Below are 25,995 nucleotides of genomic sequence, written 5' to 3' on the forward strand. Positions count from 1 at the left end.
GTCTTTGGTCTTGAAATAAGTAGTAGTTGTTGTTGGTGAAATCTTCCTTGGTCGCCATGTTAAACCTGAAAATGTGCAGACCAAGTACTGCCAAGTGTAGCAATGTGCTTTTAAGGGGGAAAACAGAGAGAAGCTGGTTTTAAATTTTATTGAAATTAAACTTTTAAGCAAAGATGGCATTAATTGACAAGTTGGGTGATATAAATATGAAAATATGTAAGTTTGTCCTTTGAAGCCACTTTAGTTCATTGCTTTCAAAGTAGAGTCATGACTGCTTCATTTTGGTTTCGTAGTTAGAAATACAATCTTGGAGTGTCTGACTTTAGAAAAGAGAATGATATAAGCACTATTTTAGCGCTTAAGCAATTCAACAATCCTATGCTGCTTTGTTTCCATTGACATAGACAGACTATGACAATGTCATAATTCATTGTTCATCATATTATTTCCCAATATTCCTCTATTATATTGGTTACGTTGCTTCAAATTCTAGTACCACCTTTTTATTGTAAGTACTTATAGATTTAAAAAAAAAATTGGTCTCTATTTTAACATAAGTAATTTACATTCCAGTATGCTGTTGTTAGCTTGCTGTTTACATAGAACTAAAAACTAAGTATACATTTAATATTTATAATTTGATCTTTAATTTTGCAAATATATAGCACTAGCATTATTTGACCCACATGAGGCTTTTGCTAACAATAATAAATTTCCCAAACCCAACACACTTGAATTAATGCGCAAAAAAATAAAAAATAAAAAGGTTCTAGAACATTATAAGAAATAAAAACATTTTTTAAAAAAATGGGGAAGAAAAAACTACTCAAGCAATTTGTAGAAGACCTACCCTCAGTCACTGTCATCACCTAGGTGACAAAGCTACAACAGTTGGATAACAGCATTTTTTTTCCCCTTCCTTAGCCCAAAATAATTAATATTTATGCATTTTTCACATCTTACTTGAAGCCCAGTCATGCTTGCTTCAACATAGAGCAAGGTCATTTCATTACCGTCAATTCTTTATACGAGTGGATTCAGTCATCTTTGTACAGAAACTTCTATCATACTTATTTATTTAACCCACCTAGCGCACCTTTGTTGTTGGTGATTTTGGACTCTGCATTTTTGTCCTTTTATCCACCACCCATAACCAAACCAAAACAAATATTACTATATATATATATAACCCTCTAATCTCCCAACTCATTGTTGAATTGTACGAACCTGTCTCTGCATTTTTATGTTTCAAAGAAGCAAGAATGGTAGGGTACGAAGAACATGTTGAAGAAGAGCTTCCACTTGTGCAGACAGACCCAGCTGTGCTGGAGATTGATCGTTTGCAAAACCAGCTCAAAGGTTCATATCTCTGTCTTGTTCTTCCCTCTTTTCTGCATTATTTTCTCTCACTTTTGGTTTTCCAAGAGCCTTGACCAGGTTCCTGAACGTAAATATGACACAGATGGTGTTAGCATGAATGGAACTTCAGAGAATGTTTCTGCATGTCTTGTGGTAGATTATAGTTGAATTACTTGATTACTGTTATAGTATTGCAAAGCTGTTTAGCACTCTGCTGTTTGACATTACATCTCATATGTTAGGGTCAAGATAACACTATACAAAATACCTCTGGTCATTTAAAAGCCGACCCCACCACTATTTTCTTCTGACTTTCATCATTCTCAAATAATTTCGGCTTCACAGATTGCATATACCATCTAGCAAGGGAATGATACTTCTCTTATGCATACCCAAAATGGACAAGATGAATACTGTATAAGAATGATCTTTAGTACTTTTTCCAAGTCAACTGTCTATGCTGTACTAAATTTTGACCTCATGATTGCAGAAAAAATCAAGGAACTAGCCACTTGCCAGTGTGAAATCAAGACCTTAAGGGCAGCTGAAGCTCTTAAAGAAAAGACTATAGAACAGGTATATCCTTCTAGATTCCATATCAGTTATCACACACAACACCCCATATAATTTAAACTTGGAAACATGATTAGCTGCTATAATCCACATGTATCGTAAGGTGTTCAACTCATGATAAACCAAAGTGTGCACAACAAATTCAGTTTCACGGCATACTTGTAAGAGAAAAATACGTATAAATTTCTCTGAATTCCTACTAATATTTCTGTGAATCTTTTTACTCCAATTTCAGCTGACAACTGAAATAAATAAACTGGATGAAAAACTTCGAATTGTGGAGGATATCATTGAACACAAGGTGTGTAATTGAGCTAATAGTATATGTTGGAAGAGTGAACAACATTGCTGGACTCTAACGCATCTTTCAAAAATATGATCATATGCAGAATCTTGAAATCAAGAAACTTGCCGATGAAAAAGAAGACGCACAGGCTGCACAATACGCTGCAGAAGCAGCTCTTAGAAGGTTACACGAAGATCAACGGGATGATGATTCTGTTCCGTTGGAGAGCATCATTGCTCCTCTTGAAGCTGAGATTAAAATGTACAAGAATGAGGTACACCTAACGAAACTTTCAGGACTTCAAAAATATATTATAGCATGAATAAATAGCAAGTACTGACAGTACTAGCATCTGTCTTGCCTTTAGATTTCAGCATTACAAGAAGATAAGAAAGCTTTGGAGCGACTTACAAAGTCAAAAGAGTCAGCATTGCTTGAAGCGGAGAGGATTCTGCGAAGTGCATTGGAAAGGGCTTTAATAGTGGAGGAAGTTCAAAATCAGAACTTTGACTTGAAGAGACAGATTGAGATCTGCCAGGCATGATATTCTATCCTTCCTTTTACACACTAGGTTTCACTGCTGAATTTGTAAGTGGTTCAACCAATTTGTAACTACCACATAAACAGGAGGAGAACAAAATCCTAGAGAAAACCCACCGCCAAAAGGTTTTGGAAGTGGAGAAGCTTAGCCAAACCATTCAAGAACTTGAGGAGGTCATCCTATCAAGTGGAGCTACTGCAAATACTATTCGTGATTATCAGCGACAGATTTCCGAATTGCAAGTAGGCATATCCTCTGGCTACCGGAATTCTAGACTTGTTTGCTAATGTTATGACCTGCTAGTTTATCTATGAGGTAACTTGATTTAGCTTAAATTTTCAGGAGGAGAAGAGGATGCTAGAAAGGGAGTTAGCAAGGGTAAAAGTTTCAGCCAACAGAGTTGCAACTGTTGTGGCTAATGAGTGGAAGGATGAAAAAGACAAAGTAATGCCCGTCAAGCAATGGCTGGAAGAAAGGAGGATAATGCAGGTCTATTTCTTCACTCAAATTCTCAAAATACTACCCCCTTTGTTCCTAATTATAAGACGATTATGGAAGTTATGGTATTCTTATATCCAAGACATTTTACAAAATTTTAGGAGTAATTAATATTTTTTTCCTAAAATGCCCCAAACAATGATTTAAAAGACTTGGCCCACCTGATAAATAAATGAGCATCCCTTCCCATGCACAAAAAGTCGGAGTATTCATTTTGGAAAGATAGGAATAATTTTTTTAACATAAACTAATTTAAATGTTTTCTTGGTTGTGTTAGGTAATTTTTTCTTATAAAAAGGAATGGAGGGAATAGTTTTATATCAGTCATACAGCATTGATGCTGATAACTCTATGATCCAATTATATAAAAATCAGAGTTTAATCAACAGAAGCTTGGAAGTATTAACTAATTTTGCAGAAAAATGGGAAGACTTCTCACCTTTAAGATAATAAATTCAGATCAAGCAATGATCACTATGATCAAAATATACATGCTAGTGTATGCAGGCAGAGATCCAACGGTTGAAAGACAAACTAGCAGTATCAGAGAGAACAGCCAAGGCAGAAGCACAACTGAAGGTATTTAACGGTCTTCTGTATGAACACTTAACACAACTTTTCAGTTATAATTAATTTAGTGTTTTGTTCAGGATAAACTAAAGCTACGATTAAAAACGCTAGAAGAAGGCTTGAAGCATTTCTCCTCCAATTCCAATGCGACTTCTGGGTATCCAAAAGCAGAAAAGCCTAACATCTTTGGTTTCCTGACAAACAATGGTGGAATAAGAAAGAGATCTACGTCGCAACCAAGAGCAGCTACCATGGGAAGCTCTTTCTTCCTGAAGTCAAATGATAAGAAAACAACAGACATTGTTGCTGGTGACCTAGCAGAAAATGTGTTGAAGAAGGGTATCTGGGCATCAAGAAGTAAAATAGCCGATAGTGATGAAAAAGAAAATATGGTTCGGGCGAACACACAAGTAGATTTAAATAGGTGCACTGATGAAAGAGAAGCAGCGCAAATTGAACCAAGCATCAACACGGATGAACGGTCCAAAAGCAAGAAAAATAATGATATGGGCAGCAACGATGTGGTCTCAGGTTTTCTATACGACAGGCTTCAGAAAGAGGTTATCAGTTTGAGGAAGTATTGTGAAGTTAAAGACAGTAATTTGCAAGCCAAAGATGATGAAATAAAGGTAGTTTTAACAGCTATCCCACCAACCCCACCCCCCAAAAAAAAAAAAAGACAGAGAGAGAGAGAGAGAGAAAGCGAGCTTCTTTACCCTGTTCTTAAATGGAAGACACGAAATATTGTTTTTCAGATACTCACGAAGAAAGTTGATGCACTGACAAAGGCAATGGAAGTAGAGTGGAAGAAAATGAGACGAGAAGCAGCTGCTAGAGAAAAGGAAGCTGCATTAGCAAAATCAGAAAATAACAAGAAAAACAGGAGCACAATCTCCTCCAAAAGGTTAAGTAACATTACATTGAAATTGGCTTATATCTATTCAAGATTTTCACTGTCTAACATTGGACCTTATATTATTCCATTGTTGCAGGGTGATGAAAGAACATTGAAGATCCTTTATTTGGATAATGTTGAAGGCAAAGTATATATCAACGGTGTCTTGCGATTTTTATATGTAAATACAAAAAAGAATTCGTGATGTAATTTATTGAAATAAATTCCCACAAGGGACTGTGGGAATCTCGTCTGTACATGCAGCAGTGTTCAATGTCTTTGTGTACATTTGGATAAATGATAGACTATTTTGTGAGTTTTTACACAATCAAAGCTGTCAAACGAGCAGTAATGGCAAAAGACTATGCATCAGTAGGAGAAGGGATTATGAAGACGACTTGGAAAACAGTAGGGAGGCACGGATGATTGTATGCGATAAAGTAAAAGGGAGAATCTACCTAATGGTTATAGAAAAATAAAATCTGGGTTGTTTTTGAGATTTGCCTTAAAAGGATATCTTCAAACATCTTCACAACATGAATTGACGTTCACTTTCTGTCAAGCATCGAAGACATTGACACGGGGTAACCATGGATTAATCAACTCAAATGAAGTATCATCTTCTCAATGGTTCATCCAAGGAACTTGAAGGAATCGAAACAAAGTGTACATTAGCGGTAATTTGTTTGCTCACTCTTTCCATTACCTTCAAATGATTGAAATAGGCAAAATGGTAAATACACTTTATCTCCTTAGCATATATGACCTGCCATCTTTGAGTAAATTGATGAAGATCAAGGCAGTGTGGGTCTACGAGATGCCTGAGTTTTACCCTCATTACTATGGGATACTTAAACGGGTTGATTTTTCCACCTCAATAAATAGGTTTCGGAAAAGATTTCCTACCTCATTTGGGTGACCATCAAAATTTTACAATCACCATACAAAACCTGGCTCCACAATTGCTTATCGGAACATTCTAAAATGCAATAATCATACCGCTTATTATATGCAGCGCTCTTTTGGAATCGTGGCCAAAGAAGGCTTCAATTTCGACACCTTGTGATACAGAATTTTCCCTGAATCAGGCAACTTATTTTTGGATTGAAATTTCCACATTCCACTCAACAAAACAACTCCCATAATTCCTTAGAGTCACCAAAACTATGATTTTCCTAGTCTTCAGCTATACTACTGCCGGTGGTCTTAGAAGGTAACAACGGCTTCACAAAGCTTGTCAGGAGTGACGTGGAATTCTAAGCTTCTCCATCCTGCTATACATACATTCAAAGGGTGCGTACAAGAAATCTAAAGCCCACCACTTTCACAGTTAATGCTTCTCAATAATTTTTATTTATTTATTTATTTTTTTGGGGTTGGGGGGGGGGGAACCTTAAAGTGTATTTACAGGCTGTTTTCCTGTTGCCAAAAATCTTGAGCCTTTATTGTCTCTTGACTTTGATTCACGATTTGCATGCAAACCCTTCGAAGCCTTGGTGCATGCATTGGTATGCCAACTGATGCATTAAATATCCAGCATATAAGGAATTCGAGCATCTGTCCTTGACAAAACTTTCTCAAGAACTCTGGCAGCTCTCAACACAAGGAATTTGACACTTCGTCTATTGGCCAACAACAGTTCAACTTGGTGCAGGCATTAGCATACAAGAGTTGAAAATTCGCACCAGCCATTTCATGATGAAATTGGCAGCATAGTTGTCCCCTTTTGTGTATTAAACTGTGATGGAATTAGTAGCATAAGGAGTTTGACACTTCGCCTAAGTCATTTCGCATGATATCCCATGAAAGAGTTCTAAGCAAGAGTTGAGCTGTAATCATAATATAATTGGAAGGAAAGCAACCTAGATCAATAAGCAGCTAAAAGCAAAACTAGCCGCTACATACGCCATACCAACACATAAGTGACAGATCTTCAATTACCCTAGAAGACATCGGAAATAAATGAATATATGATATTTTAAATTCACAAGTACAAAATTGCCACACAAGGCAAAGGAAAATGTGCAGAAATAAAGCAGCGCATCCAAAAGCATTTTCAACGGAAAACCTTTCCAGAAACATCTAAAACCATAGAGTTCTAAGAATTATGCAGCAATTAATTCAGGTGACCTCCTGGACTCCAGCCATGACTTAGCTGCTACCTGTGTAGTCAAAAACCAGCCAGCCTGGTCTGGAGCCTCATGGAATGGAGCATCCATTTCCTTCAAACGTGATTCAAGTACACTTGCCAAACCTTTGTCTGAATACTTGTGTTTTCCATGTCCAGTGTTAATTCCAAGCAGTGGTGGAAGGTCCTCTCCTGATTCCAAAGTCTTGGACAGGTCATTTATCCAAACATGTAACGCAGTAAGAGCAGCTCCAAGAGAGAGGCTCTTCAAATGCAAAGCCCACTGAGTTTGAGACCTGGACTGTATATCTGAATATATTTCAAGTGCCAGCCCCATGTCCAATAGTTCAGATGCCCTCTCCAACTTGTTCAAGTTAACACAGAGATCAATTAAACAGTTGCAAAAGGCCTTCTTTACTTCAGCATCAATTGAATCAAATAGTTCTGATGATTCCTTTCTAAAGTTTCCATCATCCTCCGGGCCTCCCACCAAATATCTTACCACAGATCCTAGCTTTGGATTAGCCTTGTCAACACAATCCGTAAGCTTACCAAGTTCTTCTTTTGGTGCTAGGGTCATAACATTCAGAAGGCAACCACTAAAGCGGTCATCAGGGACAATCCCCAAATCCAAGAGTCGATAGAAAGTCTTCACAACATCATCAGTACGCTGGGCCTTTCCATAGCACTGCACTATTGATGTCAAAACAAATATATTAGGCTCAAATCCAGATTCTATCATTTCATTCAGCATCCCTTCTGCCTCAAGTACTTTCCCACTGCAGGAATATATGGTAATCAAAGATGAAAATGTCCAACTGTCAGGCTTACAAGTTCCTGAACTTTTCATGTCCTCAAAAATTTCAACTGCTTCTTCTGTACATCCAACATCAGCACACATAGCTAACAGGGTGTTGTAGAGAACCATATTCAATTCCATTCCCTTTTCCTTCATTTCCTTATAAACATTGAGAGCGTCTTCACTGTACCGTGATCTACAATAGGCCCGTAAAAGAGATGCATACGTTGCAAAATTGGGTGTAAATCCATTACTAATCATCTCCCTATATATATTCTTGGCCTGCCAGGGCCTCTTAGCTCTCCCCATGGCATCCAACAGAGTGTTATATACGACCATGTTAAGCTTAGCACCAAGAGCCTTCATCTCTTCATAGACATTTAAGCATCCATCATAATTTCCCGACATCCCATACATCTTAATCAATGTTGAGAACGTTACTGTATCAATGCGCCATTTCTCTGTTCTGGCACGATCATATAGGCTCAAAGCCATGTCAACATTACCAGCCCGCCCATAGGCATCTATAATAGCTGAGTATGTGACATCGTCAGGTTCACACCCAAAGCTAGGCATCTTCTCGAACCATTCCACAGCTTTCATTGGCATAGAACACATCCTAGCACAGCTTATAATAGTTGAAAAAGTGACATTATCAGGTTTAACTCCTCTCTCGAGCATTTCATCAAATAGCTTCTGCGCTTTATCATATTCTCTACACTTTCTAAACACCTTCAGCGTCACATTGTAGAGAATCACCTCCCTGCTCGGTTTAATCTTCTGCTGGAACAATTTAAGAGCAACCGGGGCAGTTTCGGGATTTTCCATATTATTGAGAACAACCACAGCGTCTTGTTCTAATATCTTATCCCCTAGTCCTCCCAAAATTTCCGACACTCCTTGTTCACTAGGACTACACGAGTTCAAGGACTCGGCTGTTTTAAGAAGAAAATTGTACCTGGAATCATACGATCTTTTCATAAGCTGTTTGGCTCTCGGGCTTCTAGGATTGACCCAAATGTAGCTTTTCGACGAAGGAGATTTTCCAATTAAGCCGTCCTGATTTTCTTCATCCACAAAGTTGACGTCTTCAGCTGTTGCTTGTGTGATTGGTTCTTGTAAGGAGACATGATTGACATGGAGAAGTGCTCTGGATTGAGGCGAAAGAGAAGTGACTTTATTTGAGTGAGTAAAGGTTCGAACTTTAAGCTTGTGCAAAGAACACAAGGAGCTACAGAAGGATTGGCGATCGTGGAGGAAAGAGGAAGGGGGAGAGCAAAGATGGTAAGCCATTTTCCTTCGCTCTCGCGGTCTCTTGTGATGACTGTAAGAGGAGAAAGAAGCAAAGCCTTATCGAAGGAAGCTGAAGAATAACTCATAAATTTACGATATTAACCTTAGCTGTGTAATGCTCTCATACGTGATAAATGCGGTAGGGGCGTGGACTCAATTGTCCATTCACTATCAAGAAATTAAAATATCTACCACCTCTTTTATCTTCGGAAATTAACATTTCAAGATCTCCAAGAGGAAAACCACTTTGGTTGAATCGAAACGTCTGATCTCCAAGATTACAACCTGAGGCTAACCTAAACCAATAATATTATATACTTATTTTATTAAAAAATATAAGACATTGCATCAGAGAAAAGTATATAAGACATTTTTTAGATTAGATACTAAAAATATAAAGCTTTTTTAATTTTTTTAATGCATAAATAATATTAGTTTAATGGCAATAACTAATTTATTGGAGACGTAATTAAATTAAAAATATCTTATATTTTTTAAAAAGAAGGAATGTAATGAAAATCACATCCCACTACATAATTGTGGTGTATTTAGTTTTAATTTCTTCTTGCAAAATTAATATAATAGAGGATAACCAATTTGCTAATAACTTCTTCATTATTGATTCCTGTGCATAAATTTAATTAACCGAATTGGAGAATTGCATGGTTGAATGAATTTAGTTGCTGGCAATCTTTTCTATTCAACAAACAAGATATATAAGATTAAAAAGAAAATGCTGCATGAAAATTGCTTGGATCATACATAAAAAGGAAAAACCTAAAAAACAATGACTTTTATATAAAACATTTCTTTGTTGCTTCTAAGAGAAGAAACCGAAAAAATGTTTTAAAATGCAAATGAACTATGGGGGAAAGCAGTTCGCCTGCTGAGAGAGGTATAACCATGATTGCACCACATTTCCACAAATTCAACATAAATATATAACTGAAACCTATATAAGCTAGCTGAGAAGTTGAACATATGAAAGAAATTAAAGCGATGGAGAAAATGCTGTGAAGCATGAAAAGCAACGTGGTAATTAACAAGATGGTAGTTAGGCAAGAAGTGTTGCATTTGCGTCGTAACCCTATAAGATAGGAAATTAGCAGAGGATTTGTAGCAGAAATATAAGCTCTTCAAAAGCATGGTACCCATACTTTACTTCCCATTTCGAAGCTCTCTGCGACACTTTTTCAAAGAAACCTATTTTTGAATCAAATCATGCAAATAGTACGTACCTTTCACAACCTCTTCCAGCTTTCTCACTCATCTCCTCCAATTTTAATTTATTTCCAGGAACTATCTGTGTGATTATCAGACTGACCCATCCAACAAGTGTACTATTTAAGAACTTCATCGCATCTAACATGCTTACTTTAATTAGTTTCCTTGATCGCTTCAAGCTAAGATGTTGGATGTGGAAGTGATGGGAAACAAGAAGAGGAAGAGATGTGGGAGGGTTTTTAGATTCAAAAACTTTGGAGAGCCTGGATATCCTGTGGAATTTACAGGGCCATTTCGTGACAACGTGAATGCTTTGCTTGAGTTTGCCAATTCTGAGTCTAAGTACTTAGGGTTTGGAAGAATGCCTATATGGTCTTTCCAACTTGAGGTTCATCGTCACCCTCCTTCTCATATCTTCTTGTTCGTCATCGAAGAAGCAACTGAAGCATCATCTATGAACCGCCACTGCAAGCACTGTCAATATGTAGGTATGCTTCTTTTCTTTTGCACGAAAGAATCTTTCATATAGTCTCAGATAGATAGATCACTAAATTAATTATGTTTTACTCTTGATATGTTGTGTGCTGGTTTGGGACTTGGTTTGAACTTATATTAGGATGGGGAAACCATTTCATATGCAATAAGAAGTATCACTTTGTGTTGCCATCAAAGGAGACATTGGCTACAAGTCTGAGCTGTGAAGAAGTGCCGTGTGAAGCAATTGCTGAAGCAGGGGCTATGATGAGCAACAATAATAATGGTAAGTCAAAATTAATAGAATTACAGGGCCATATGATGCAAGCTGTTTTTCACTCTAATGGATTCGGGCATTTGCTCTGTGTCAATGGCCTTGAAACCGGGTCGGATCTTGCCGGACATCAGATCATGGACTTTTGGGACCGCCTCTGCACCGGGTTGCAAGCAAGGTCAGATATGCCTACCAAACTAATAAGGAGATTACATTCTGAAAATTAATGGTCCATATACATAGCTATATGTATGTAGATACTCCTCCAGTTTTATTTCCAAGGTGTTTAGGGCATCTTTCACATGCTTTAAAAAAATTATTATGTTATTTTTTGGTTAACCTTTATCCCAACTTTATATAGTTATAACCATATCAAAAATGGGGGAAAAATGATAGGTCATCTAGTAATCTATGGGGCTAGAAACATCTAATGTATTTTTCTCTAATATTTTTTATAATTGTCTATCTTTTGAACTTCATTTTTTTTGAATCATTGGCCTCTATATAAAATAAGAGATATATTGAAATCTTGAAGCCTAGAGACATAAGAATTTTGTATTTTTTTGTGATTTTTTAAAGAAAAATATCAAAATTATATACACTTTTATCTTTGAGAAAGTTCATAGAAAACACAAAATTTTACCATTTCAAGATTTTAAGATATTAAAATATTTCATATTTCATATAAAAATCAATGATCCAAAAGAAAAAAAAACATAATGGAAAGATTAGATAAATGCATATTTAGAAGCCCCTAACCCCAGTAATGCTTTCTCTCTCATGTAATTATGGCAAGATTGTTCCAATTTTTTGCTCAACACCTAATAATTATAAGTAAGGACTACTTTTTATGTTTGTAAAATATCTTGTTATAAATAGAATTAGAGAAAGTATAACTTAATTAGCATTTTATAATAAATTATTTTTAGTTTTCACTGATTTATATTATCTTTTTTCCAATTTAATTATTCAGCACTTAGGTTGACTTTTAAATGTTAGATGCAATCTTACCACAATATAGTTCATCAATTATCATCCCAAATTTTAGAAAGTGACATCTGATTTCTTTGATCATATGCATTCATATATAGGAAAGTGAGCTTGAATGATGTCTCACAGAAAAAAGGCATGGAATTGAAACTTATCAACGGAATAGCATATGGTGAGCCATGGTTTGGACGTTGGGGCTACAAATTTGGAAGAGGATGCTTTGGTGTGACTCAATCCACATACGAGAAGGCAATTGAAGCAATCAGAAGCATCCCACTTTACCTTCTGATCCACCAAATTGGCAACTCCTCTTACCATGACATACCAATCATCCTCTCAAGGTATCAAACACTCTCAGATCAAACCCTAGTCACACTTGCTGACCTGTTTCACTTCATGTTAGAGCTCAAATCTCAGCTTCCTCGCCGGGAAAACTACCCCGATTCCCATAACACCGGCTTCTCTCTCGAGGCTAATTGCCGTTGGTCCCCAAAAAGGATCGAAATGGCGACTAGGGTTATTGTTGAAGCCTTGAAAAGAGCTGAGTTCAGGTGGATTTCAAGGCAAGAGGTTAGGGATGCTGCAAGAGCGTACATTGGAGACACTGGTTTGCTAGATTTTGTGTTGAAATCTCTGGGAAACCACGTTGTTGGGAACTACATGGTTCGTAGAAGCTTGAATCCTGTCACGAAAGTTCTTGAATATTGCTTGGAAGACATCTCCAATATTGTCTTCCCCAGTCATCTTCATTATCATCATCAAGATCACGGTGGTAATAATAATAATTTGGTCATGGTGAATAACACTAACAAAAGCATAAAGGACAAGAAGTACAAAATCAGTAGGGCTCAAGTGATGAAGGACATGTTTTATTTGTACAAGTACATCCTCAAAGACCCCAAACAAACACAAGGATCAATTTTCTCAGCAATTCCACTGGCAGCGAGAATAATACTTGATACAAAGTATCTGATCAAAGAGTACTTCGGGGAGCTTCCATTTCAAGCTGATCTAGGGTTGGACGGAAAACTAAGTCTTCACTGTACAATAACGTTGAGAAACTACGACAATAATGACCCGAACAAAGTGTTAATGGCGCCACCCTACGAGTGTATCACATTGAAAAGTAGCGCCACCATTAATGACCTGAAGCTTGAAGTTGAGAGAAACTTCAGAGAGATATATTATGGATTAAGGAGTTTCTGTGTGGATTCGATAAAGAACTTGGAAAATTGTGGGGGGAATGATATGGTGTTTGGGACGGTGGAAGTGGGTGGAAAGCTAGTGGTTGAAGGATGGATAGATATTAACATTGGAGACAACATAAGTAACATCATAGGAGAGATCTGCGAAGGTAATTATGATAATAATAATGGGAAGGTTGTGGATTGTAGTTGTGGGACTAAAGAAGATGATGGAGAGAGAATGGTGTGTTGTGACATTTGTGAAAATTGGCAGCATACGAGGTGTGTTCGGATTCCGAATGATGAACAGGTTCCTTCCATATTTCTCTGCAGAAGGTGTGAACAAGAAATTGTTATGTGCCCTTCGTTGCCCTAGATATATATATATATATATTGTGTCTAGTTGATTATCATATCATATATATATATATATATATATATAGTTCTGCTGCAAAACCAAATTCCAATTTAATTTGTAGTCTCTCTGGTTTAGTTTCTTCGCGAATGCTCTGAAAGAAAGAATAACGCTTGCATTTACTGATGTTTTTTTTTTCAATTGTAAATTAATTTATTTCAACTTCACAATATCTGCAATTATTTGTTAAAGAAGAGCAATTGAGTTGATATATATATATATATATATATATATATCATTTTCTTAAGATTATTGGCTTTATCATAAGCAAATTATTGTAGCGTAATGTTAAGATTACAAAAAATTGAATAGAAAGAAAAAAAAAATTAATGATTAAATTCTTGATGATGATTATACATTGCAATAACATAACCCTACATTCGGAGGATCAATAACAAAAATTCATCCCTTAACATAAAGATGAAAATACAACTTCAAACTTTGAAGGGAGGGCTAAGTTAACCTCCCTCTTGAGCTAGAATTTGAACTTGGCCCCTAACCTCTAAATAAAATATGACACCCTTTATATAGAATTTCGAATCTACAACTAACTAATGTGATTAACACTAATCATACATTAATATTCTAATATTCCAACACACCTAGAAATTGGTGCGTGGCACTTGCAATATTTGAAGAGAACTTATGTATATATACACACACACACATATCTAAATTAATGCGATATGAGTAGCCAATAAATTTATATACCCAACAGACGACACATTTTTATTTAACTCTAATTAACTTGTAATATATCATATATATGACTATATAATTATATTCTCCACTAATAAAATTTCAATTTTGTTTGACAGTGATACGTATGGAAAGATAGTAGATGATACTAAGTAATCAAGAAATCACAGTTTCTCTCTCAATATCTTTTACAATTCTAATTCCTAAGCCCCAAAATAGCACAGTTTTATACTTCAAGCAATGTCCACACTCTATTAACGACACAACTCAAAGAAAAGTTTTCAATTAATGGCATGATTAAGAAACTAATCCCTATACTTCTGTCTAGTTAAATTTCCCTTAATATGTACTTTTTTTTTTTTTGGTTTTCACGCTCATGCACAGTCTCTGTATATATAGTTTATTCTTAATTGGTCCAAGTTGTATTAAACTTGACTTCTACAATCTAGCCGCCTCTTCTATATATTTATGTTTTTGGACGCCATGACTTGCCAAATGTGCACCTCAACAACTTTTCAAGTTAGGAAAATGAATGCAATGACTAATTGTTCCAGTGGCAATGCCACTTCATTTATTTATAGATAAGGTCCTGAGTTTGAACCGCATTAACATATTTGTGTGTATAGATGTGTATTTACATCCCTCTCCTACAGAGAAGGGCTAGATTAAGAGTAAAATTAAAAAAAAGGTCAGAAAAATGAATTTGCTATATGTGTGTGTGTGTGTGATAAAACGAGATGCATAATATTTAATATATTTTTATAAATAATAATTTTTTTGGCCAAATTATAAATAATAATTTTATTTTATTTTCTAGTGAATGACTTGAATATTATTTTTTATTTATAAAATTGTTATTTTACATTTTGCATTAACCCCGTTTATTTACATATTCATACACAACAAAAGGTTTATAAAGTAAAGCTGATCAATATAGAAATAAATACCTATGTTGACAAGAAAGCGAATTATGAAAAAAAGCAAGAATCAAATTTCTATTTATCCATATAAATTTGAGGTTGCATATATGCTTCACTTTATTATAAGGAAAATTATAAACAAATCCTAAATTAATTAATTAATTAATTATTTTCTTAATCCTATTTACATATCAATCTAGTATATTTGTATTTGTAAATAACATAAGACATATAAATTTGAGACCTGTATAAGTGTGTGTGTACAATGTCCCTATATTATATTGAATCAATAAGTTTTAAATAAATAAATAATTGGATCCTCTATGAAAACAATTGAGATTATTTCATATAATTATAAAATTCACTTCTAAAACAATTATTTTTATCAAATATTAATTGCCAATCATTTTCATAAATAAATAATGAATGCAGTAACTTATAAACACTATTACAAAAAATCTTTGCTAGAGTGATTATTTTTGACCTACGAGAGCACTTACAATTTACAAAGCACTCCTACATATATCAACCTATGAGAGTGCTCATAGTATATCTGCTCCCATGTAGATGTACCACTGGGGATTTTTAAAAATAATTGATAAAGTAAAACATTTTAAATAATCAAATCCAACAAAATAGTATATCAATTCAACCAAATAAAAATTTTGCAGCATAATGCAACTAAAATCCATCAAGCAATATTATAATTTATCTTTAGTTTATCTATTAGCCTTAAAAAAAGAATTCCAATATGAGCATATTAAAATATTTCATAAATGAAGCAAAAAAAATTAAGCAAGAGTTTCCTCTCAAATTTCAACTTCCCATACTTCAATAATAATCACTTTCAATTTCAAAATCTATTAAAACTAAAATAAGAGTAACATAATGTCATAGCAAAATTAACCAATATCACAAATTACTATTATCAGACTTATATTATTATTATCATAGATATATTTTGATTGCTTTATGCGGCTTTGAATTAGTCTCAGCTAAGTGTACAAGTGTGTGTTTTTTAGTCTGAAAATGCTAAACATAAAAATTTCAAGTTGAAGATCAACTGATATGAGACAAGAGTCACAAAAAAATTTACTATGAACACAATTTTTCTATATATTATCAATCATAAATTATTTACACACACATATTAATTATTCATTTAAAAAAACCTGGGGTGCATGACAATTTCCATGCAACCTTCGATGACGTGCAACGCGGTGGCTAGGAAGAACCAAGTTCAAGAGATGACAATCTGTTCGGCAAGATTTGGGCCAATTTGTTCTTCGATAAGTTTTAGGCCCAACAACACAACTTTGACGGTGAGCTAATCGAGTTCGGCGAGTTCGCATTGAGAAAGAGAGAGAGGAGAAGAAAGAAGGAGAATGGGAAATCTGATACGAAGGAAAATATATGAACTATAAAAAAAAATTAATTCTAATTTTTGACATTTCAAAGACCTCGTTTAAAGAGCTCTCAATGAGGCCTTTATAAATATTCTTTAAAGGTTGACAATTTTTTTAATTAATCTTTAGGAGTGTCCATTTTCAAAGTGCTCCTAAAGATAAGGCCTTCCGAAACAATTTTTAAAAAAACACTCTGAAATGTAAGCCTTTTAAAAGCGCTCTTTTATAGAGAGCTTTGACAAGGTCAAGTGATTTTATTTTTCTAAAAAAATTAATTTAAACTAAGTTTTAATTTTTTGAAAAAAATTTATTGATGGCTTTAGGAGTATTACATTAATAAAGTGCTCTTAAAGACAACTTTACTAGTGTGCTTTTTAATAAAAGTGTTCTAGTATATTCTGCCATCCAATTTGGCAGCACATTTTTATGTAAGTACCTCAAAAAGACATGCTTAGAAAGTTAATTTTTATAGCAGTAAAAATGTTCAATTTCCTTTGCTAAAAAGCAATGACATCTCTCTGCAGAAATAAATCGTGAATATTGCTAATATAATGTAACATTATTAAAAAAATGACATTAAGGGCCTTAAAAACATACATTATTACATTTTGTGCTTGAAAAATTTTTTTGATATTGCACTACAAGCCTTGGGGCTTTTATTGCAATTTTTCTTCACACTAAAAATATAATTTTACCCTTTATGACAAGAAATGGAAATGAACGAACATAGAGTAGTGGGACTGATGACAAATGTGGGAACGGTACTCAGTTGGACGATGTGAAGGTTTCTCAACTTTAATGGCAAGGAGTAACTTTCAATATGCATAGATTTCAAAATCCCTCCATTTTAAGCAGTGCTTTAGTTGAAAATTTGTCTATAGAGCTTTGATTAAGGATGCTATCTATCATTTTTATATTGAAACAGGAAAGAGCTGACAATTGAACCACAAGCAAAGAGTGATATAACGTTTTGTTAGCTTTCAATATTTGTTGCTGTTGATTACTTCTTGCCTGGCCATGTTTTCTTCATTGAACCACAAGTAGAGAGCGATGGAATAAGCTTGCTGGCTATTTAGCCCTGTATAAATTAATAAGAGGATTGTCCAAAATAGTTGAATTTTAGCCAAACATTTAGTTGGATGCATGGGAAAAACTTTGGTTGAAATTTTAGTTGTAATTTTACTATTGATGTAAGCTAAAGGTTACTGAACCATTAAGTTGGCTGTGAAAGTTTTAGAATGGATTAGTTATTGTACAATAATGATAATTAACTTATTCATATTGGACTTTAACATGTTAATTGAATAAAATATGACTTAATATGAAGAAAATCTGCTATCAAGAATTTTGAAATATTTGTTGGACAAAAATAACTTTAAGGAGTTGTTGTTGAATGTTAAATTGTGTATTTTGTTAAGCCAATCTAATGATAAACTAGAATCACTTGGATTTTCAATTGATAATGTATTAACTTTGTATTATGCATAGTAAATTTTGTGTTGTACATTATTTGCCTGATTTGAACATTTTGTTAAGTATAACATCCCAAAAAAATTAACCTAAGGTTAATTAAGTTAATTTAGAGCAAATGAGTAATTTTGGAGGAATATTGAGATATAAATAATTTTAGTTAGAAAATTATTATTGGATTTAATTTAGATTAAAATCCTAAGTTATGATCTTATAATAAATAGAAATAGTAATGATAATATTATTAAAAAAAGAAGAAGGAAAAGGAACATAAAATAAATTGAAAATTAAAGGGGGGAGAGAAGTAATTTTTGCTTTGGGTGTTGAGGTGTAAATAATACAAAAAAATACATGAAATGAAGAGATGTGGCAGACAATTCAGCGTGCATAAATTAATAAAAGACAAAAAAAAGGTGAGGAGTAAAGGCCATAGGACCCATACCTTTTTTTAAAAAAAACCACTCATGCTCGTATTTCATTTTCATTTCTCTTCCTTCTTTCTTCATTGCTTCGGGTGCGAACAAAGAGAGTGAGAGCGACGCCGCGCGATGGAGAGGCTGACTGATTTAGAAGGTGAAGCTCCATAATAGGATACTTCAAATGAGATTTTAAGTATTCTAATACTAGGTAAGTGTTCTAAACATTTTTTTTAGTTGTTTTTTCCTTTGAGTTGCAGATTCTGAAATTTTAGAAAACCTAGGGTTTGAAAGAGGGATGAATTTTTGATGAAAAAATCTAGTTGTTAAGGTTGTTGGTAGTGTAATAAATATTCTAGAGTATTATTTTGTTGATAGAATTGGAATTTGAGGCATTTGAGTTTATCCCTAGATCCCTATGGGGAGATTTTTGGTTAAATTTAAAAATATAAATTAATTTTTAATATTTAGATAATTATTTGAGATGAGAAATAAATTATTATGGCTATAGAATAATGATTTTAAGCTTAAAATCAAGTTTACAATTTTTGGGTATTTTTATGTGCGAATTTTTGGAATAAAAAGGAAAATTTTGATAATAGAAAATTATTTGAATTAAATTATTGTGAATGAGACTATTGAACCAAGTAGATAGGTTCAAATACATGAAGTTAAATTTTAGAACTTAAGAGGCTAAGACTAAGGTCTTAAAAAAATGAAATAAAATAAAATAAATACTTAGGTATTAGAGTATGAGTGAAAATTGTGTTAATAATATTATTGACACATTAGGATATGATCAATTGTAGATTAATTTTCTTTTGACACCATTCAAGCTTTAGAAAGCTTTGAAAGTATTGTAACTTGAGGGGTAACCTTTGACCTCTCAAAGGTTGAGGTAATCGGGGAAAATCTATTTTATGCATTTGTATGTTACTTAATTAATTATGTTGGTGAAATAAAAGAATATATATATATATATATATATGTCTAAATTTTGAAATAGTTGTTTGTAATGCATGTGGCTTTGTTGAGACTTTATGACTTGTGATCAAGTTAATTATGACTTGGTGTGAGTAATGAGATTGATGGTTGATGATTATGTATACACTCTTGATTATAAGTTGTGGATTATACACAGTGATAAATTGTATGAGCATGTTGAGTTTTATATGATGCTAATATGGTTTTATGTGATAATATAAAAAATTGATGCAAGAGGCATGATTGCAAAATGATGATTCTTGATGTTTGTTGAGCAGGAAAGTTGATGAGCATGTGGGATAATTTTGAATTATACATATGAGTTTTTGAAATGCATTTTTTCATGAGCATGATCATATGGCGAGAGTTCGCCTTAGTGAAGGAGTTAACGGTTATACAAAATCCATATGGTACTTGGCTATTAACCAATAATCCTAGAGGTTATAGCCGCTACTTACCTTGTAAGGTACTGTAGCATTGTTCCTATTAAGGAACTTGACCCTACTGGCCTACCTGGAGTTTTGGGTAGAGCTAGTTTTGGGTATGACATCCCATAGTGTGTGATTTGGGGGAAACCGTGTTCATAAGTGAGTAAGGTAACCCTAACCCGGTAGCCCCTCATGATATGATTAAGGCTTTGGGTAGTCTCACCACATGGACGATCCCTTCCAGTTGTTGGTCCACGGATTTCATGTCAGAGGAAATAAAGGGGGATATAATGAAGAGATTGATCATGTATATTATTATTATCATGCCATTTGAGTGATTGATGGCTATGTTGAGAATATAATTATAATTGTGGAAATGAGAATATGTATTAATTTTGTGAATAATGTATATATGGCTATTTGTGTAAATTTTGTACTTGACATTATTCTTGAAATTATTCACATGAGTTAAATGTTAATGTGATTAACATGTTATTAATGTGGTTGTTTGAATGGTCACCTTAATAAATTTATTGGCCACTTGCATTCATGATTAATTATCATGCATTTGTATAACTTAGATATGCCTTGGTTACTGAGTGGTTGTACTCACCCCTCTCTTTTAACATATTATAGGAGCTAGCTCATCTCAGAAGAACAGAGAAAAGGAGCATTAGGCCAAGTGATAATAATCACTTCTGTAGGCCTCACTCCTTTTATTTGATATGTGTATTTAGTTTATGATATTGCCAACTAGAATAATATATTCTTGATCTACTTGCATTATGAGTTTTGTGTTGAGGGAAATGTATTTTGGGCCCTAGGGAATGTGGTTTGATGCTTGTGCTATAATTACGGGCCAAAATATTTGTACAAGTAAAAATAGTTATTATCATGCTTCGTATAGGTTTAATTGAATGATATGTGTTTTTAAAATATTTTAAAGACTTGGGATCCCTTTATATTAAATAGTTTGAAAAAAAAATACATATTAAGAATTCATTTGGGTTAATCTCGTATTAGATAATCCATTTGGGTTAGTCCTTGATTAACCATTGTTAGTATGATGATTAAGTCCTAATTTAAGACGCCCTTTACATTAAGCCTAACTTATTGATAAACTGAAATCATATGAACTTTTATTTAAAAATATATGAACCTTGTATTGTATATGATAGATATTATGTTATACATTGTTTGCCTAAATTGAGCATTTTGTTAAGCATAACTTACTAATAAACTAAAATTGTATGGACTTTTAGTTGAGAAGATATTAACCTTGTGTTATGTATAATAGATATTATGTTGTAGATTATTTGCCTGCTTGTACATTTCGTTAAGCCTAATCTACTGATACAACAATATTGACAAATAACTTATCATAAAATTTTTCACAACCGCCTTTAACCAATCATCCTTTTGAAAAGCCACGAATAAGGAAGATAGAGTCTTAATTTAAAGATAAGAAGATTTATCATTGTTCAAGATGTGAGGAGGTCAGACACAGTTACAAGACATGCAAAATCCTAACTCAACATGAGAAGTAGTCATATTATATTTTTTTGGTATACATAGGCAACTATAATTATGTATATGGAAGCATTCTCAAAAAATATTTTTTGAATAATTGAGAATCACATATATTTTTTTAGTTATATATAGAGAAGTAACTGTTAGATATTTGGAATACAATTGCTAACTTTTTATATATATTATACTTGAAATATCATTTCAAATTTGATGTGAATACTTGTTTTAATAGTTAGGTCAATACTAACATAAAACTATTTACATCTAATATAATTGTCCTTCTTAATACTAAAAAGGCATGAATTTTAAATTGAACATATATAAGCATTGTCTTGTGCGTGGTGAATGTTGTGCTGTACATGGTCTGCCCAAGTTGTCCATTTTGTTGAACCTAGGCTATTGAAATATTGAAAAGGTATGGATTTTTAGTTGAACATACATGAGCATTGTCTTATACATAGTGGATGTTGTGTTGTGCATGGTATGTCTAAGTTGTCCATTTTGTTAAGCATGAGCTACTAAGATACTAAAAAGATATGGACTTTGAGTTGAGCATACATGAGTATTGTTTTATGCACAGTAGATATTATGTTGTGCATAATTTGCTTAAGTTGTCCATTTTGTTGACCCTAAACTATTAAAATACTATAAAATGTATAGACTTTTAGTTGAACATATGCGAGCATTGTTTTATATATAGTAGATATTGTGTTGTGCATGTTTTGTGCAAGTTTTCTAAATTTAAATCAAATAAAGGGTAAAAATATACTTTTGATCTTAAGAAAAATTACAATAAGAGTCCCAAAACCTACAGTACAATATCAAACTTTTTCAAATCTAAACTGCAATTATGTATATTTTTAAGGTTTTTAATGTCATTTTTCCTGTCATTAACAACGGACCACTTGGCTGGTCCTTCATTTCATTTGGATTGCCATGTCCACACGGAAACTAACGCATCAGTATATCACCAAATCATTTTCATTTGCATATCTGACTCACTCCTTATTACGCAATTGGAGTATATCTCAATTTTTGATAATGTACGTGTAATTAATGTACTAATTACTTGTCACATGGACTGGCTTAATTAACCAAAATTAATTAATTAACACGAATAAAAAATGGGAAAAATAATTAACCTGACAACACAGTTATACATACATGTCTCCTTGGAAACTTGCCAACACGTCGATCCCCCTGTGCAAATTAACTTAATTATTTAATTAACGCTGAGTTTAATATTGTTCATATACAATAAGGAAGTTTTTACTTCCACTTTAGATTTAATAATTTGCAAGAAATTAATAAAATATATTCCTCTAATTTTATTTATAAAGCATGTTATAAGAAATATATTTTATTTTATTTATAAATTACAATATGACTTTTTAAATAATATTTAAAAAATATTTTAAAAATTATTATTTATAAGAAAGAAAAAATAATATAATATTATTTTTTAAATTTATTATATAAAGATATATTTAAATTTTATGCACTTTAATTTTTTTATTTTTTATATTAATATTAATAAGATTAATAAAAATAATTTATACAAAGACTAAGGAATATTGAATCTGAAAAAGACTGCAGTTGGTGATTGGAGACAAATCTCTACCCTTGTCTCCTCGACCCCTCTTAATGAAGATGACGCGTTACGAGAGAATCTGCGGCGAAGCATGTGGCGGGCTAGATGGAAGAGAATGCAGACAAAATCGAAACTTCCAAATAATATTCAAATATAATTAATATATTTCAAAACTTAAAATAAAGTTTAGTTTTGCTTGTTTTTTAATTACATTATTTACAATCATAATTACATATATCTTTAAGTATTCTTTTTTTTTTGTCAAAAAAATAATTGCATATGTCTTACAAATTATTCTTCGTCTCGTCTCAATTTCATTTTATACTTGCCCACTTGCTAGCCTCTTATCTTTTCTTCTTTTCTTTTTATTTTTTATATTTGATTTTTTGATTAAAATTTACATCAAAATTAAGTTTATAGATCTTTTCTATTTATATACTCTCTAATCATTTTAAATATAAAACTTTACATTTAATTTAATTTTAATATAATAATATTTTTAAGTCACTTTCTATTTATGTAATAACTAGTTTTGAATTTGGTGAGATTGGTAACCAACATTTGAAAAAAAAAATAAATACACAAAAAAAAAATGGTCATGTCCGTTGAAAATAAAAATGAAACTTGAATTCAAGAATGGCATTGAGGAGAGTGTGAAAATAAGTGACAGAACTGAATAATCATCAATCATCATCAATGGTGCTTTTGAATTCTGATAATAATGGAGAGATTTTCGTACCTGTCCCGTTCACTTTGGCCACAAGAAATCTTGTTTAATTGATCGCTTCTTGTTCTTCTTGGACTTTCTTCACACTTTTAAATTTTACTATTTTCTTAAGATTAAATTATAAAATATTTTTGAATAAAATTATACATAATAATAAAGCTTATTAAACATATTTTATAATTTTATTTTTTAAAAAACAAAAATACCTTTCATTTAATACTTTATTTATATTTTAAAACATAAAATATTCTTAAAAAATATTTTATAATTTGAGACATATGAAATATTTGAAGAGGCCATTTAATTAGTGATGGCAAGTTGCCCAGCAGAATTTCACAATCTGTTCAAGAGATGACAATTTGTTCAACAAGCTTTGGGCCAATTCGCTCTTCGGCGAGTTTCCACCTCAACGACGTGACTTTGACGACGAGCTAATTGAGTTTAGAGAATTTGAGTGTTTGGCAATTTAGTTCGTGTTGAGAAAGAGAGAGAGAAGGATAAAGTAGGGAAATGGAAAATCTAATACGAAGGAAAATATATAAACTATAAAAAAAATTAATTTTAATTTTTAACATCTCAAAGTGCTCCATGAAACCTTTAAGAACACTTTTTAAAGGTTGAGAATTTTTTTAAATAAATCTTTAGGAGTGTTTATTTTCAAAGCATTACTAAAGATAAAGCCTTTCAAAGTATTTTTTTTTTTTAAAGCACTCTAAAATGTAGGCCTTTTGGAGCTTTTAAAGGGTCAAGTGATTTTAATTTTTTTAAATTTTTTAGTATTTTTTTATTTAAGTGCCTCGAAGAGACATTCTTTGAAAGTTTTTTATAGTTGTGAAAGTGTTCAATTTCTTTTGCTAAAAAGCAATGACATCTCTCTGGTCGAAATAAATCGTGAATATTGCTAATATAATATAATATCATAAATAACGAACCACTTGGCTGGTCCTTTATTTCATTTGGATTGCCATGTCCACACGAAACTAACACATCAGCACATCACCAAATCATTTGCATGTCTGACTCACTCCTTATTACACAATTGAAGTATATCTCAATTTTTGATAATGTACGCATAATTAATGTATTAATTACTTGTCACATCGACTAGCTTAGTTACCAAAATTAATTAATTAATGCGAATGAAAAAAATGGGAAAAACAATTATCTTGACAACACAGTTATATGTGCATGTCTCCATGGAAACTTGCCGACACGTCGGACCCCCTTTGCTAATTAACTTAATTATTTAATTAACGCTGAGTTTTTACTTCATTTTTAGATTTAATAATTTGCAAGTAATTAATAAGATATATCTGAATCAGAGGAAAAAGTGCAGTTGGGGGTTGGACACAAATCTAATTAATGAAGAAAACGCATTGGGATAGAAGCTGTGGCGAAGCATGTGGTGGGCTAGGTGAAAGAGAATGCAGACAAAATCGAATCTTTCAAATAATATTCAAATGTGATTAATATATTTCAAAACTCAAAATAAGGTCTGGCTTTACTTGTTTTTTAATTACATTATTTATAATCATGATTGTATATATCTTATAAATTATTATTCATCTCGTCTCCATCTCTTCTTATACTTGCCCACTTGCTAACCTCATGTCTTGTCTCTTTTCCTTTCTTTCTTTTTTCTATATTTGATTTTTTTTTGTTAAAATTTACTTCAAAATTAGGTTTATAGATCTTGTTTATTTATATACTCTAATCATTTTAAATATAAAACTTCACATTTAATTTAATTTTAATATAATAATATTTTTAAGTCATTTCCTATCAATGTAACGACTAGTCTTGAATTTGGTGAGATTGGTAATCAGTATTTGAAAAAAAGTAAATATATAAAAAAAATGGGCATGTCAATGGAAAATAAAAATGAAACTTGAATTCAAGAATGGCACTGAGGGAAGGCCATGTGAAAAAGGTTTGAGATCCAGAGTGAAATTATTAGAGAATCTTAATGTGTGCTTTCCCTTTTGATAAATCATAAACAAAAATGTGATGAGGTTTAAAGTTTTCACCTTAATGACATAAAATCATACAAGCATTGATATAAATGTTTGGTGATGCTTTGGGCTTTAAAATAAGAAAATGGGTAGACAAAAAGTGAGACAATGAAAGCGAGTTTGAGTAAGGTGATATAAGACAAATTAATATTATATTGAGAATGCTTGAAGCTTGTCAACTTAAATTTGTTTCTCTCTTTTATTTAAAATTAATATAACTAAATATATAACATTACAAATATTAATGGCACACATATATAATAGGAGCATTAGGAAACATTTTGGAGGCCTAATGCAGAAGCCTCGCTT

The 25,995-nt window shown here is 32.7% G+C and overlaps 3 protein-coding genes and 1 long non-coding RNA gene across 5 annotated transcripts; 2 read left to right on the forward strand and 2 right to left on the reverse strand.

Annotated features, from left to right (window-relative positions):
* On the reverse strand, positions 1–2,849 carry LOC129285676 (uncharacterized). Its single transcript, XR_008587255.1, has 3 exons — positions 2,630–2,849; positions 1,628–2,466; positions 1–1,441 (listed from the first exon to the last, which is right to left on the reverse strand). It is a non-coding gene; the product is annotated as an uncharacterized LOC129285676 (long non-coding RNA).
* On the forward strand, positions 1,147–5,632 carry LOC129285675 (microtubule-associated protein 70-5-like). 2 transcript variants are annotated; one of them, XM_054921448.1, is made up of 11 exons: positions 1,147–1,359; positions 1,850–1,935; positions 2,168–2,233; positions 2,322–2,492; positions 2,586–2,756; positions 2,846–3,001; positions 3,102–3,248; positions 3,756–3,836; positions 3,908–4,456; positions 4,583–4,731; positions 4,820–5,632. In XM_054921448.1, exons 1-11 carry the CDS (start codon positions 1,263–1,265, stop codon positions 4,836–4,838), a joined length of 1,692 nt encoding a protein of 563 aa, XP_054777423.1. In that variant the 5' UTR covers positions 1,147–1,262; the 3' UTR covers positions 4,839–5,632. The 2 variants fall into 2 exon arrangements, with proteins under 2 accessions (XP_054777423.1, XP_054777424.1); XM_054921449.1 differs by having other exon boundaries at positions 1,148–1,359; positions 3,765–3,836.
* A 1,009-nt stretch (positions 5,633–6,641) lies between these two features.
* Positions 6,642–9,000, reverse strand: LOC129285674 (pentatricopeptide repeat-containing protein At4g16390, chloroplastic). The gene has a single exon (XM_054921447.1). It carries the CDS (start codon positions 8,940–8,942, stop codon positions 6,828–6,830), a length of 2,115 nt encoding a protein of 704 aa, XP_054777422.1. The 5' UTR covers positions 8,943–9,000; the 3' UTR covers positions 6,642–6,827.
* Positions 9,001–10,350: 1,350 nt separating this feature from the next.
* LOC129285019 (PHD finger protein MALE STERILITY 1) lies at positions 10,351–13,464 on the forward strand. The gene is made up of 3 exons (XM_054920557.1): positions 10,351–10,654; positions 10,783–11,092; positions 12,006–13,464. Exons 1-3 carry the CDS (start codon positions 10,351–10,353, stop codon positions 13,462–13,464), a joined length of 2,073 nt encoding a protein of 690 aa, XP_054776532.1.
* The last annotated feature ends 12,531 nt before the right edge of the window (positions 13,465–25,995 follow it).

This window comes from Prosopis cineraria, unplaced genomic scaffold (assembly GCF_029017545.1).
Source record: "Prosopis cineraria cultivar Desert tree isolate PC_DT_omini unplaced genomic scaffold, ASM2901754v1 PC11, whole genome shotgun sequence".
NCBI lineage: Eukaryota > Viridiplantae > Streptophyta > Magnoliopsida > Fabales > Fabaceae > Prosopis > Prosopis cineraria.

Excerpts from the sequence above, each read along its gene's own strand:
- LOC129285674 (XM_054921447.1), bottom strand. The coding sequence starts at position 8,942 with ATGGCTTACCATCTTTGCTCTCCCCCTTCCTCTTTCCTCCACGATCGC.
- LOC129285019 (XM_054920557.1), top strand. The coding sequence starts at position 10,351 with ATGTTGGATGTGGAAGTGATGGGAAACAAGAAGAGGAAGAGATGTGGG. Across the intron at positions 10,655-10,782 it reads CAAGCACTGTCAATATGTAG|GATGGGGAAACCATTTCATA; the intron begins GTATGCTTCTTT and ends AACTTATATTAG. Across the intron at positions 11,093-12,005 it reads TGCACCGGGTTGCAAGCAAG|GAAAGTGAGCTTGAATGATG; the intron begins GTCAGATATGCC and ends ATTCATATATAG.
- LOC129285675 (XM_054921448.1), top strand. The coding sequence starts at position 1,263 with ATGGTAGGGTACGAAGAACATGTTGAAGAAGAGCTTCCACTTGTGCAG. Across the intron at positions 3,002-3,101 it reads GACAGATTTCCGAATTGCAA|GAGGAGAAGAGGATGCTAGA; the intron begins GTAGGCATATCC and ends TTAAATTTTCAG. Across the intron at positions 3,249-3,755 it reads AAGAAAGGAGGATAATGCAG|TGTATGCAGGCAGAGATCCA; the intron begins GTCTATTTCTTC and ends TATACATGCTAG.